Below are 15,350 nucleotides of genomic sequence, written 5' to 3' on the forward strand. Positions count from 1 at the left end.
TAATGAAAATCTGGTTATCACATGTGAATTTTTCTATACCTTCTGTTTCCTCTAGACGAAATTTGTATGTTCCTTATGGATATATTTTTATGTGGTGGATCCAACTATACTAGTTTTAAACGATCCCTTTCCAACTGAGAGTGAGTATACATAGGCAATCTCTTGTTTTGATTCCTGGTGAATGCATAGGCAATGCGCTTGAGAATTTTAAGATGACCTTTAGATATGCATAGTAATGATGCTAGTAAATATTGAAAAGACAATGTTAAATTGTTACATGTTACAAAAAAAATTTTTTTTTTCTTTATAAAACGAGAGTCAAAAAGACACCCATTGGTCCAACACTCAGATTCTGGTCAGTAGCTTTGATTCCTAGTTATAGTGTAGCTGAATTGGAGAAATCTTTAAGAAATTTGTCAATCACTATGGGACAAATAGCAGGCAAAGTTGCTAGACGAATAAAAACACAACCGTAATCTCTGACCTCATTAATCAAGGTGACATGAGATAAAAAAGTAGCCTCAGATTTTTTTTATTAACCCAAGAAAGTGTAGTCTGTGCTACAGCAAATACCTCTTGTTGCATCTGGATAAATAACACAGGAGAAGTAGAACAGGATATAAACAGAATTAGCAAGCTACTTGGTTACCCACTGTAACACCCTTACGAACACCAGATTTATTTGGTTGGTTACCATCAGGAGTAAGTACATGGGCTAGATCACTAGGGATAGTAATATTCTTAGTCTGCATCCTGATAGTATTAGACATAATAAAATTTATCTCCTATTGTTCTTCTTGTTGTTGTTAGGTGCCATCGAGTCGGTTCTGACTCATAGCAACCCTACGTACAACAGAATGAAACACTGCCTGGTCCTGCACCATCCTCACAATTGTTGTTATGCTTGAGCCCATTGTTGCAGCCACTGTGTTGAAGGCCTTCCTCTTTTTTGCTGAACCTCTACTTTATCAAGCATGATGTCCTTCCCCAGGGACTGATCCTTCCTGGTAACGAGTCCAAAGTATGTGAGACGTAGTCTCGCCATCCTTGCTTCTAAGGAGCATTCTGATTTTACTTCTTCCAAGACAGATTTGTTGGTTCTTTTGGCAGTCCACGGTATATTCAATAATCTTCGCCAATACCACAATTCAACGTCATCAATTCTTCGATCTTCCTTATTCATCATCCACCTTGCACATGCATATGAGGCGACTGAAAAGACCACAGCTTGGGTCAGGCGCACCTTAGTCTTCAAGGTGACATCTTTGCTTTTTAACACTTAAAGAGGTCTTTTGCAGCAGATTTGCCCAGTGCTATGGGTCTTTTGATTTCTTGACTGCTGCTTCCATAGCTGTTGATTGTGGATCCAAGTAAATAAGTGCTTCAGGTCCTCTTCACTTTCATCAAACAAGGTTGTGTCATCTGCATATCGCAGGTTGTTGATGAGTCTTCCTCCAATCCTGATACCCCGTTCTTCTTCATATAGTCAAACTTCTTGGATTATGTTTTCAGCATACAGATTGAGTGAGTATGGCAAAAGGATACAACCCTGATGCACACCCTTCCTGACCTTTCTATTGTCTTACACACATAAAAGGTAAAAAGAAGGTCTCGGGCTAAAATGTTGAGGTACCTCGAGTCTGCTCACTTAGGCAATGCAAATGATGACAACGTCGCTCTTACTTTATTTAGATCCTGGTGAAGAACCAGATGGTATCTGGTGCAAAATCAGCACCAAGAGTTTAAAGAGCTTGCCATGGCCACCATCTAAAGGCTCAACTAAGTCCAGGCATTAATATCTCCAATGTCCAATGAAAAGAAAAGAATGATTTAAGAGATAATATTGGAGCCATTATTCCCTGTCCTTCAGCATAAAGAATGTGACCCAGCTGGAGCTGAACTCAAAGACTCATAAAGACACATCAGCTGGGTCCTGAGGTATAAAGACAATAGCTAAGACAATCTTAAAAAAAAAAACACAGGATCTTTTAGGGAGACATTCACATAAAGAGGGCATAAAAGCCACTCTTTTTCTTTTAGTATTTAGTAAATAATCAGTTATGAACCAACAAAGTGGTCAGTAGCCACAATGAAAGGCCTAGGTCCAGTATCTGCCCCTCCCTGAAAATATGCCAAACAATTCCAAGCCCTGCTAAAGTTCAAAATGGACACTGGTCTTGAATGACCAACATCCAAAATGAAACAGGAAGAGTGAGACAGAGCTCCCACAATGCTGTATTAAAGATCAGGTATTCTTTGCCTGGCTTCCTCCCCCACAGTGTTGTATTGAAAAACCCTGTTTCCTTTCCTGGGCTTCCTCCCCCACCCCCCTCCAGGTCTGCATTTGAATCCTGCTTTTGCTTGGAAGGTATAGTGAACCCCGTTGTGTGATTAAGAAAGTTGCTGATGTAACTTGTATGAACTCCCTACTTGTAAACTCCTTTAAAAGTAACTTGCCTGCCCACCCTTGGCTAGCAGTCTTGGCAGTACCAGTTCTGAATGACTCCTTTCCGTGTACCATGAAATAAAGGTGTCTTCCCTGTTCTCCCACCTTGGTCTCTGGTTTATTGGCCAATATGGGTCATGCCGAACAAGAACGTGGGGTTAACTTTAAACCATGCAGTATCCCTTTATTCGGTTCTAACAACTGTCTCCTGGTCTGCATACAGGTTTCGCATGAACACAATTAAGTGTTCTAGAACTTCCATTCTTCAAAACGTTATCCATAATTTGTTATTATTCACACAGTTGAATGCCTTCGCATGGTCAAAAAAACACAGGGAAACATCCTTCTGGTATTCTCTGCTTTCTACCAAGATCCGTCTAATATCAGCAATGATACCCCTCCTATGTCCTCTTCAGAATACAGCTTGAATTTCTGGCAGTTCTCTGTCAATGCAGTGCTGCAGCTGCTTCTGAATGATCTTCATCAAAATTTTACTTGTGTGTGATATTAATGATATTGTTCCGTAAATTTCTGCATTCGGCTGGATCACCTTTCTTAGGAATGGATACAAATATGGATCTCTTCCAGTCGGATTGCCAGGTAGCTGTTTTCCAAATTTCCTGGCATAGAGGAGTGAGTACTTCCAGCACTGCATCCGTTTGTTGAAACATTCAACTGGTATTCCCTCAATTCCTAGAGCCTTGTTTTTCGCTAGTGCTCTCATTGCATCTTGGATTTCTTTCTTCAGTACCATCAGTTCTTCATCGTATGCTACCTCCTGAAATGGCTGAACGTCAACTATGTCTTTTTGGTACAGTGACTCTGCGTATTCTTTCTACCTTCTTTTGATGTTTCCTGTGTCGTTTAATATTTTCTCCGTGTTGTTGTTGTTAGGTGCTGTTGAGTCAGTTCCGACTCATAGCGACCCCATGCACAACAAAACAAAACACTGCCTGGTCCTGCGCCACCCTTAAAATCGTTGTTATGCTTGAGCTCACTGTTGCAGCCACTGTGTCAGTCCACCTTGTTGAGGGTCTTCCTCTTTTCCAATGGCCCTGTACTCTCCAAGAATGATGTCCTTCTCCAGGGACTGATCCCTCCTGACAACATGTCCAAAGCATGTAAGATGCAGTCTCACCATCCTTGCCTCTAAGGAGCACTCTGGCCGCACTTCTTCCAAGACACATTTGTTCATTCTTTTAGCAGTCCATGGTATATTCAATATCCTTCGCCAACCCCCCAATTCAAAGGTGTCAACTCTTCTTCGGTCTTCCTTATTCTGTACAGCTTTCACATGCATATGATGCGATTGAAAATACCCTGGCTTGGGTCAGGCACACCTTAGTCTTCAGGGTGACATCTTTGCTCTTCAACACTTTAAAGAGGTCCTTTGCAGCAGATTTGCCCAATGCAATGCGTCTTTTGATTTCTTGACTGCTGCTTCCATGGCTGTTGATTGTGGATCCAAGAAAAATGAAATCCTTGACAACTTCAATGTTTTCTCTGTTTATCATAATGTTGCTCATTAGTCCAGTTGTGAGGATTTTTGTTTTCTTTATGTGGAGGTGTAATCCATACTGAAGGCTGTGGTCTTTGAACTTCATTAGTAAGTGCTTCAAGTCCTCTTCACTTTCAGCAAGCAAAGTTGTGTCATCTGCATAACGCAGGTTGTTAATGAGTCTTCCTCCAATCCTGATGCCCTGTTCTTCTTCATATAGTCCAGCTTCTCGGATTATTTGTTCAGCATACAGATTGAATAGGTATGGTGAAAGAATACAACCCTGACGCACACCTTTCCTGACTTTAAACCTATCGGTATCCCCTTGTTCTGTCGGAACAACTGCCTCTTGATCCATGTAACGGTTCCTCATGAGCACAGTTAAGTGTTCTGGAATTCCCATTCTTCGCAGTGTTATCCATAGTTTGTTATGATCCACACGGTCAAATGCCTTTGCATAGTCCATAAAACACAGGTAAACATCCTTCTGGTATTCTCTGCTTTCAGCCAGGATCCATCTGACATCAGCAATGATATCTCTGGTTCCACGTCCTCTTCTGAAACCAGCCTGAATTTCTGGCAGTTCCCTGTCAATACACTGCTGCAGCCGTTTTTGAATGATGTTCAGCAAAATTTTGCTTGCGTGTGATATTAATGATATTGTTCTATAATTTCCACATTCGGCTGGATCACCTTTCTTGGGAATAGGCATAAATACGGATTTCTTCCAGTCAGTTGGCCAGGAAGCTGTCTTCCGTATTTCTTGGCATAGTAGAGTGAGCACCTCCAGCGCTGTATCTGTTTGTTGAAACATCTCAATTGATATTCCATCAATTCCTGGAGCCTTGTTTTTCGCCAATGCCTTCAGAGCAGCTTGGACTTCTTCCTTCAGTACCATCAGTTCCTGATCATATGCCACCTCTTAAAATGGTTGAATATCGACTAATTCTCTTTGGTACGGTGACTCTGTGTATTCTTTCCATCTTCTTTTGATGCCTCCTGCATTGTCTAATATTTTCCACATGGAATCCTTCACTATTGCAACTCGAGGCTTTAGTTTTTTCTTCAGTTCTTTCAGCTTGAGAAACGCCGAGCATATTCTTCCCTTTCAGTTTTCCATCTCCAGCTCTTTGCATGTCATTATACTACTTTACTTTGTCTTCTCGAGCTGCCCTCTGAAATCTTCTGTTCAGGTCTTTTACTTCAACAGTTCTTCCTTTTGCTTTAGCTGCTTGACGCTCAAGAGCAAGTTTCAGAGTCTCCTCTGACATCCATCTTGGTCTTTTCTTTCTTTCCTGTCTTTTCAGTGACCTCTTGCTTTCTTCATGGATGATGTCCTTGATGTCATTCCACAACTCGTCTGGTCTTTGGTCACTAGTGTTCAATGCATCAAATCTATTCTTTAGATCGTCTCTATAATTCGGGTGGGATATACTCGAGGTCATATTTTGGCTCTCATGGACTTGCTCTGATTTTCTTCAGTTTTGGCTTAAACTTGCATAAGAGCAATTGATGGTCTGTTCCACAGTCGGCCCCTGGCCTTGTTTTGACTGATGATATTGAGCTTTTCCATCGTCTCTTTCCACAAACGTAGTCGATTTGATTCCTGTGTATTCCATCTGGCAAAGTCAATGTGTAGAGTCTTTGTTTATGTTGCTGAAAAGAGGTATTTTCAAATAAGAGGTCGTTGGTAGTGCAAAATTCTATTATGCGATCTCCTGAGTCATTTCTACGGCCAAGGCTACTACCAATCCTTCTTCTTTGTCTCCAACTTTCACATTCCAATCACCAGTAATTATCAATGCATCTTGATTCCATGTTTCATCAAACTGCAGAAGTTGGTAAAAAATCTTCAATTTCTTCATTGTTGGCCTTAGTGGTTAGTATGTAAATTTAAATAATAGTTGTATTAACGGGTCTTCCTTGTAGGCGTATGGCCATTATCCTATCACTGACAGCACTGTACTTCAGGATATATCTACAAGGGTCTTTTTTGACAATGAATAAAATGCTAGTCCTCTTTAATTTCTCATTCCCAGTATAGTAGACCATATGATTGTCCTATTCACAATGGCCAATACCAGTCCACTTCAGCTCACTAATGCCTAGGATATTGGTGTTTTTGCATTCCAGTTCTTTTTGGGACTTCCAATTTTCCTAGATTCATAGTTCGTACATGCTACGCTCCTATTATTAATAGGTGTATGCAGGTGTTTCTCCTCATTTTGAGTCCTGCCACATCAACAAATGAAGGTCCTGAAAGCTTGACTCTATCCATGTCATTAAGGATCAACTCTACTTTGAGAAGGCAGCTTTTCCCCAGTCATCTTTCTGAGTGCCTTCCAACCTGGGGGGCTCATCTTCTGCTGCTGCTATTCATAAGGTTTTCACTGGCTAATTTTTTCAGAAGTACACCGCCAGGTCCTTTTTCCTAGTCTGTCTTAGCCTGGAAGTTCAGCTGAAACTTGTCCACCATAGGTGACCCTGCTGGTATTTGAAATACTGGTGGTACAGCTTCCTGCATCACAGCAAAATGCAAGCCACCACAGCACAACAAACTGACAGATGTGTGCAGGTTTATGACTCAGCTGGTAAGAAAGGCTTAAAAGAAAAGGCTTCAAACATGAAAGAATTGTAATTTTCATGTAATAATTTTACAAAAACCCCTTCTTTTGGATTTAATTTGTCTTAGTTCAGAAGGGCTTATATGTGTAAAGTTTTGATACCTGAATCTTAGAAATTTACATTTATATTCACTAGATTTATGCTTTGAAAGAGCAAAATACTGGGCACAATCCAGGTGTCCACTTGTGGCGATATGGTCAAAACAACAAAGATCAACCATATGCAGCATTATGCAGTTTTCTAGGAATCCGGATTTAAGCTTTCTGTATTATTATAAAAACTCCAGGAAAACTGTTAATCAAAAAGCAAGTGTAAATTCCAAGCCACCTTTTGTGTAACAAATAGGAGAAATAATGTGTTTTACTTTTGAATTTTCACTCTTACATCAGTTAAAATAGGCATTCTTCTCTGTTTGAGAAGTAATTCTCAGTAGGAAAACAAACTGATCTGGAAATCTTTTTCCACTAGAAACTGTAATGCACCACCTCATATGCTGAGCTTGTCCGGCAGAAAAGAACACTTTTATTTTAGATTCCCATTGTGGAGAGCCGGTGAAAATCAGAGGGACTTAATACAAATTCTAGCAGAGATGGGTAGGAGGACAAAGACTTAGGCTGGGGAAACATGCTTCTCACACATCTGAAAGCCTCAAGGAAACACCATCCCTCCAAAAGGGAAGGATGTGGACACCCCACACATGATCCAGTGGACTCACTGTCCCCTGGCTCATTTCACTGAAATGAATTCAGGAGAGGACCAAGCCCCACACAGAACCCCATTAACAGTCAGGGCCTTCCGCTACTCTGTCTCCCCCGTTTTCTACCACATTACACAGTGTGAGAGGTGGAGCTGTGGTTTTAGAACTGTACAGAAAAGGCTCCAGTGCCTGGGGTGCCATGGATTGAATTGCATACCCCAAAAATATGTGTCAGCTTGGTTAGGCCATGATTCCCCGTATTGTGTGGTTGTCCTTCATTTTGTGATTATAATTTTCGTAGGTGTTGTAAATTCTAATGAGGCAAGATTACATTATGTTAAAGAGGATTAGGGTGGAGCTGTAACACCATTCCTAGGGTCAAATCCCAGATCCAATGTAAAGAGAGTTTCCCTGGGGTGTGACCTGCACCACCTTTTATCTTACAAGAGACAAAGGAAGGGGAAGTGAGCAGAGAGTAGGGGTCCTCATACCACCAAGAAAGCAGCACTAGGAGTAGAGCTCGTCCTCTGGACCTGAGGTCCCTGCACTGAGAAGCTCCTCGACCAGGGGAAGATTGATGACAAGGACCTTCCTCCAGAGCCAACAGAGAGAGAAAGCCTTCCCCTGGAACCAGTGCCCTGAATTTGTACTTTTAGCCTACTAGACTGTGAGAAAATACATCTCTCTCTGATGAAGCCATCCACTTGTGGTATTTCTGTCACAGCAGCACTAGATGACTAACACATGGAGGAAGCCAAGAAAACTGTAGGGATGGGACCAGGACGGCTCTGGAGGAGCTGGGGCTCGGGCCCCTCAGCCAGAGCTGCGCCATCTTCACATTCTGGTCAGGAGGTTCTGTCATCCAGCCCAGAGAGCCAAGGCCCAGGATGGGGATGTTAACGCTCCATGATGCCAGCCCTGAGAGTCACATAAGGAAGATGACCCCAGGCATCCAAGCCTTGAAAATCCAAATACATGTAGAGGAAGAGCCCAGTAGAGAGAAGCAGGGCCTCAGGTTGCCTCTTAGGGCTCCGTACCTTGGTCTCCTCTGCCACCTTTTTACCTCACTGAGGAACCTCAGCCCTGGAGCATCCGGTCCCCCAACAGTTCACATCTAGCCTCACCCCTTAGAGTAACAATATCCCGGTTCTCTATGGTACTCACCATTTCCTGGCTCTAGCTTCTGGAAGTCTAAGTGAATGTGCTCTCTGAGCCCAAGAAGACACCTCAGGAAGAGGAATGGCAGTGGAAGCAGAGCCACTAGGCAGTCTGGAGGCAGATGAATGATGTTTGGTCCACACAGCCAGTCAGAGCAGCTGAAATCCTTACTTGTGATTCCATGGATGTGCAAGATGGTCACCCTTGGTCCCCCGCTGCCTAGATTGGACTATCTCTCCCTGAGCCACACCTGGGACCTGAAATGCAAGGAGACAGTGTTGAGCAAGGAGTGATGGGTTCCTGGCCTTCAGCTCTTTTCTGGGCAGGGTTTCCTCAGGCTCAAGGCCATGCTCCACCCTGAGCACATCTGCATTTAGGGCAGATCCTGCTCTAGCCTTCCAGAGCACCCATGTGCATTCTTCATGCAGCTCCACAGGCCTCTTCCTCTGGCAACAAAGTCACAGAGGGAGGGATGCTCTCATCCCAGAGCGTGAGAGGCATCCAGGCCTGCCCAGGCTGGAAAACGTGAACCTGGCTTCCCTCCAGGGTGCCAGGGCTCCGAGGCTTAACTGCAGGTTCACTTAAGAGGTTAAGGGTTCACCTTTGTAGAACAGCCCACGCACTTTTATTTGGTATCAACAGGGGTGAATTTTCAGGGAGAACGTACTTATCACGTTCAAGTCAGTTAACTCATCATGCGTCCCTCATTTTTAATTATGTGCAGTTGAAACTCTTCGGCTGTGCTTTTTAAAAAAAGCTTTCATTTCATTTATAGCATGGTAATACGTGATCAAGGAGCACAGTGCTTAAGCACTCGGCTGCTAACCAAAAGGCCTGGTTCAAACCCACCAGCAGGTCTGTGGGACAAAGATGTGGCAGTTGGCTTCTGTAAAGATTACAGCCTTGGAATCCCCATGGGGGCAGTTCTACTCTGTCCTACAGGGTCGCTATAAGGCAGAATAGGCTCAGTAGCAACAGGTTTGGGTTTTGTTTTATAATATGTGATCAGTATTTTTCCTGTTGATTTTGCAACTAACATTTCCTTCTTTCCTTGAGCTTTTTTTTTTTTTTTTTCCTTCACTCTTTGGCCATGACACCACCAGTCCCCAGGCTTTCCAAAAATCTGGGAGAATTTCTGAACACACTCTCTTTCAAACTTACAATTATCAGTCAACCAATAAATCGGGAAATCATTAGGTTTTCTCTGAGGAGCGTCTCTCACGTCTGTTCCCATTTCCTCCCCACCACCCCACCTAGCGGACCCCTACTTTTTACTTCTCGGTGTCAGTGTAAATGTTTTCTCTCTTCTCTTGCATGATCTGTATACCAGGGCTTTTCTTCAGCACTGTCCTTCCTTTTATTAATTTCTCTAGTTTTAATTTACATCCTATTTCTATGAGTTATTTTCAGCATAAACTGGGAGCTTGTGAAATAGAGAATCTCAAGCCCCACCCAAGATAAAAATCTGCATTTTCACAAGAACCTGGGGTCCCCACATCCAAGCACTCGGTGCTGTAGAGCCTGTAACTGAAGGAAGGAACATTCTATCGAATGCTCTGGCCTAGCTGCCCACCGGCCCAATCCACGCCCCGACGCCTCTGCTGGCTTTGGTGGTCCAGCCAGGCCTTGCTCGCCTCTCTCAGCCTCCGGCCTCTGTTGGGCTTATCACTGAAGGCAGATGCCACCCCTGTGCCCCCACAGCTAGGGCATGCTGGCCTGCATGTGTGGAGAAAAGCCCGGGGGAGGTGCCCATGTGTGTACCCACAGCCGTCTCCAAAGTACAACGCAGGTTACCAGTGAAACTTATTGCAGAGGTGGATACCCAGGCACCGGGTGACAGAGACTGAGAATCCCTGGAGGAGCCTAGGCCAGGAGAAAGCCATTCCATGAGTGGGACACAGGCCCTGAGGAATGCCTCCTTCCTGCCCTTCTCAGCTTGTGAGCCTGAGGGTGTGCGGTATCTCGGCCTTCCTGGAAAGACTGGGGGCTGTCCCCCACAGCCCAGGGACGGCTGGGGCTAGGTGGAAAGGGAGTGCCAAAGCGTAAGGAGGGGGCAGTGGCCTCGAGGTGCCTGGGGAGGATTCAGGAAAGAGGGATCGGCCACTCCCTCACCTTGGCTGGTGCCTAGGATCGAAGCCTCAAAGACAGGCTGACAGGTGGCAGATGGTACACATTGCGGGAAGGGAGGTGACTAACCTGGGCTCCGGGGTACCCCTGTCGTGCCCCCCCCCCTCCTAGGAGGAGAGGAAAAGACCAGTGCCCAGCTCTCACACCAACACTGGAGACTGTGGATCATGCTCCACCAGGAGCCTGGAGAGACAGGACAGACAAAAGGAATGCCGTGGGGGAAGGCTGGGCTGGAAGACGGTAGGGGGTCATCTGGCAGGAAGGGCTGGTTGGAGATCCCCAGCACTGCCCTCTTCCCACCCTTAGGGAACTGCTGAAGGCTGGGAGGCCTGCAGTGGCAGTGACAGGATGCAGGGGGATCACATCGCAAACTAATCTGTGAACGCCAGGCTACTAGAGAGGTGCGCAACCTGTTTTAGGACGCTTCCCTCGCATCGCCATCATGCATCGCCATCATGCGTGTTCACCTTGTGAAGCTCACCACTTCCCACCCCCAAGGCGAGGCTACCAGAGAAGCACACGACCTGTTTCTAGACCCCTTCCCTCGCATCACCATGTGTGTTCACCTTGTGAAGCTCATGGCTCCCCCAGCCCCAAGGCCAGGCTTCAGTCCCAGGGCCCCGAGGCAGGCAGGGTGCAGAGGGAGCTCCACCTCCAGGCCCCACCTTGGCTGGCCCTCTTTGTCTGAAGCTTGGTTCATTTCTAACTCCTTCCAGAAAAGTACTGTCATAAAGAAAATTCCAGAGATACTAAAAGCTGGCAGCAGCTGTGGAAGCCACCTCTTATCACCCAACACATGTACAAAAAGCAAGCGTGTCAACGGCATTTACAGAAATGATCCCCAAGGTTATCAAATGGCAAACCCCTTAAATCACATCTGCTGGAACATAAGTATAGCTTTTAAAGAGAAGGAATGACTTTCTGTTGTTTATAAACTTGGAACAAGCAACGTGACTGCAACAGCACCAAAGGATCCCAAATCCTCTTGAATTTCTACTGCTCTCTTGGAGGGTCCAAAAAAAAAAAAAACCCAAACCCACTGCTGTCAATTCTGACTCATAGCAACCCTAGGACTGAGTAGAACTGCCCCATAGGGTTTCCAAGTGGCGCCTGGCGAATTTGAACTGCTGGCCTTTTGGTTAGCAGCTGCAGCACTTAACCATTACGCCACCAGGGTTTCCAATAAACTAGACATAGAAGGGAAATTCCTCAATATGCTAAAGTCACTTATGAAAACCCACAGCTAATGTCATACTCCATGGAGAAAGACTGAAATCATTCCCCCTAAGAATAGGACAGATCGGTAATGTTCACTTCCACCACTGCTTTTTGTTACTGTACTGGAAGTACTAGAAGTCAGAGCAATTAGGTTAAGAAAAAGAAATAAAAGGTATCCAAATTCATACACCTACAAGGAAGACCAGTTAATACAACTATTATTCAAATTTACACACCAACCACTAAGACCAAAAATGAAGAAATTGAAGATTTTTACCAACTTCTGCAGTCTGAAATAGACTGAACACGCCATCAGGATGCACTGATAATTACTGATGATTGGAACACCAAAGTCAGAAACCAAGAAGAAGGATCAGTAGTTGGAAAACATGGCCTTGGTGACAGAAACGATGCCGGAGATCCCATGACAGAACTTTGCAAGACCAATGACTTCTTCATTGCGAATACCTTTTTTCAGTGATATAAATGGTGAATGTACCTGTGGACCTCGTCAGATGAAATACACAGAAATCAAACAGACTACGTCTGTGGAAAGAGACATGATGCTGTTCATTGGTCCAGTTGTGAGGATTTTTGTTTTCTTTATGTTGAGGTGTAATCAATCCATACTGAAGGCTGTGGTCTTTGATCTTTTAGTAAGTGCTTCAAGTCCTCTTCACTTACACAAGCAAGACTGTATCATCTGCATATCGCAGGTTGTTAATGAATCTTCCTCTCATCCCGATACCCCGTTCTTCTTCATACAGGCCAGTTTCTCAGATTATTTGCTCAGCATACAGATTGAATAAGTATGGTGAAAGGATACAACCCTGACGTACATCTTTCCTGATTTTAACCACGCAGTATCTCCTTGCTCTGATCGAACGACTGCCTCTTGGTCTATGTACAGGTTCCTTATGAGAACAATTAAGTGTGCTGGAATTCCCACTCTTCTCAACATTATCCATAATTTGCTACGATCCACACAGTTGCATGCTTTTGCATAGGTAGTAAAACACAGGTAAACATCTTTCTGGTATTCTCTGCTTTCAACCAAGATCTATCTGACATCAGTAATGATATCCCTTGTTCCATGTTCCCTTCCGAACCCAGCTTGAATTTCTGGTAGTCCCTTGCCAATGCAGTGCTGCAACCACTTTTGAAAGATCTTCAGCAAAATTTTACTTGTGTGTGATACTAACGATATTGTTTGATAATTTCTGCATTCAGTTGGATCACCTTTCTTAGGAATGGATACAAATATGGATCTCTTCCAGTCGGGTGGCCAGGTAGCTGTCTTCTAAATTTCTTGGGATAGATGAGTGAGCACCTCTGGCACTGCACCCTTTCGTTGAAACACCTCAATTGGTATTTCGTCAATTCCCGGATCCTTGTTTTTAGCCAACGCCTTCAGTGCAGCTCGGACTTCTTCCTTCAGTATCATCGGTTCTTGATCATATACTGCCTCCTGAAATGGCTGAACACTGACCAATTCTTTTTGGTACGGTGACTCTGTGTATTCCTTCCATCTTCTTTTGATGCTCCTTGCACCATTTAATATTTTCCTTGTAGAATACTTCAATATCGCAACTCGAGGCTTCAATTTTTTCTTCAGTTCTTTCAGTCATTCTGGTATAAGGACAGACATGTAGACCAGTGGAATACAACGGAGAATTCAGAATAAACCCACACATTTACCGTCAACTCATTCTCTGCAAAGGTAAATCATCTATTCAATGTGGAAAAAAAATGTCTCTTCAACAAATGAAGCTGGGAATTCTGGGTCTCCACATATAAAAGAATAAAGTTGGACCCGTACATCACACCGTATATCAAAATTAACTTGGAATAGATTAATGACCATATACAAACTAAAACTATAAACTTTTACGGTAAAAATATATGGGTAATGCTTAAGGATCTAGTTTTTGACGACAGAGTCTTAGATGTGACATCAAAATCTTGAGCAACAGAAGACAAAATACATAAATTGGTCTTCATCAAAACTAAAACCTTTTGTGGATCCAACACTTTATCAAGAAAATGAACATACAACCTACAGATTGGAGAAAATATTTAGGAATCATATTGGATAAGAGTTTAATATTCAGAATATGGAAATAATTTCTACAGCTTAACAACAAAAAAGATAAAAAACCCAATAAAAAACGGGCAAAGGCTGAGACCAGAAGAACTGGATGGTGCCTGGTTACCACCGATGACTGCCCTGATAGGGAACACAACAGAGAGTCCCTGATGGAGCAGGAGAAGAGTGGGGTGCAGAACTCAAATTCTAGTAAAAAGACCAGACTTAATGGTCTGACTGAGACTGGAAAGACCCCAGAAGACATGGCCCTTGGACTCTCTATTAACCCAAAACCAAAACCATTCCCAAAGCCAACTCTTTAGACAAAGATTAGACTGGACTGTAAGACACGAGATGATAATGGTGAGGAGTGTGCTTCTCAGCTCAAGTAGATACATGAGACTAAGTGGGCAGCTCCTGTCCAGAGGCAAGAGGAGAAGGCAGAGGGGGAGAGGAGCTGGTTGAGTGGACACGGGAAATACAGGGTGGAGAAGAGTGTGCTGTCACATAGGGAGAAGAACTAGGGTCACATAACAACATGTGTGTTAAGTTTTTGTGAACCAACTAACCGTAACTGTAAACTTTCACTTAAAGCACAATTAAAAACAAAAAGAGCAAAGACCCTGAACAGACATCTTTCCAAAGATATACAAATGGCCGATAAGCACAACAGATGATGTTTAATGTCATTAATGATTAGGGAAATGCAAATGAAAACAAAACTGAGATACCACTTCACACCACCTATGATGGCTATTATTCATGGCAGCCCTGCTGCTGTCGAGTGGATTCTGATTCATAGCGACTCACCAGACAGAGCAGAACTGCCTCACAGGGTTTCCAAGGAGCAGCTGGTGGATTCGAAATGCAGACCTTTCTGGTTGGCAGCCTGAGCTCTTAACCACCATACCACCAGGGCTCCATTATGGTACTGACTCGATGGAAAACGTTCGTGGTTCAGTGGTAGAATTCCCATCTTCTATGTGAAAGGCTTGTCTTGATTCCCAGCTAACACATCTCATGCATACCCACCACATGTCTGTCAGCGGAGGCTTTTGTGACACTGTGATGCTGAACAGGTTTCAGTGGAGCTTTCGGACCAAGACTAGGAAGAACAGCCTGGTGATCTACTTGTGAAAATCAGTCAGTGAAAAGCCTATGAATCACAATGGTCCATTTCATTCCACAGCACATGGGATAACCACAAGTCAGGGCCAACTGAAAAGCAGCTAACAACAACATAAGACAAAGGGAAGCACAATATATTTATTTGGGCATTAGAGTACATTAAAAAATTAATGTTACTTACATTAAGAGTGACCATCACACATATTCATGTAACATATTCTTATATAAACAAAGTGAATAATGGTCAACGGTACCACAATTGTTGAAAATAACAGTAGTATAGACCCTAGGTGTGACTCTTGAACTTAAAAAGCAGGATATCATTGTCTCAGCCAAGGACTGTAGGTAAAAGCCACAGGGATTGAGG

General features: G+C 43.7%; 1 protein-coding gene across 7 annotated transcripts in view; it reads right to left on the reverse strand.

The window, feature by feature from the left end:
- Positions 1–15,350, reverse strand: part of LOC126084685 (zinc finger protein 420-like) — a 69,357-nt gene that overhangs the window by 26,934 nt on the left and 27,073 nt on the right. For all 7 annotated transcript variants that reach the window (XM_049899332.1, XM_049899336.1, XM_049899334.1 and 4 more), the window contains exon 2: positions 8,431–8,681. In XM_049899332.1, the coding sequence (XP_049755289.1) occupies positions 8,431–8,433 (3 nt within the window). In that variant the 5' untranslated portion in view covers positions 8,434–8,681. The remainder of the gene's footprint in view (positions 1–8,430; positions 8,682–15,350) is intronic.

This window comes from Elephas maximus, chromosome 10 (assembly GCF_024166365.1).
Source record: "Elephas maximus indicus isolate mEleMax1 chromosome 10, mEleMax1 primary haplotype, whole genome shotgun sequence".
NCBI classification, from domain to species: Eukaryota; Metazoa; Chordata; class Mammalia; order Proboscidea; family Elephantidae; genus Elephas; species Elephas maximus.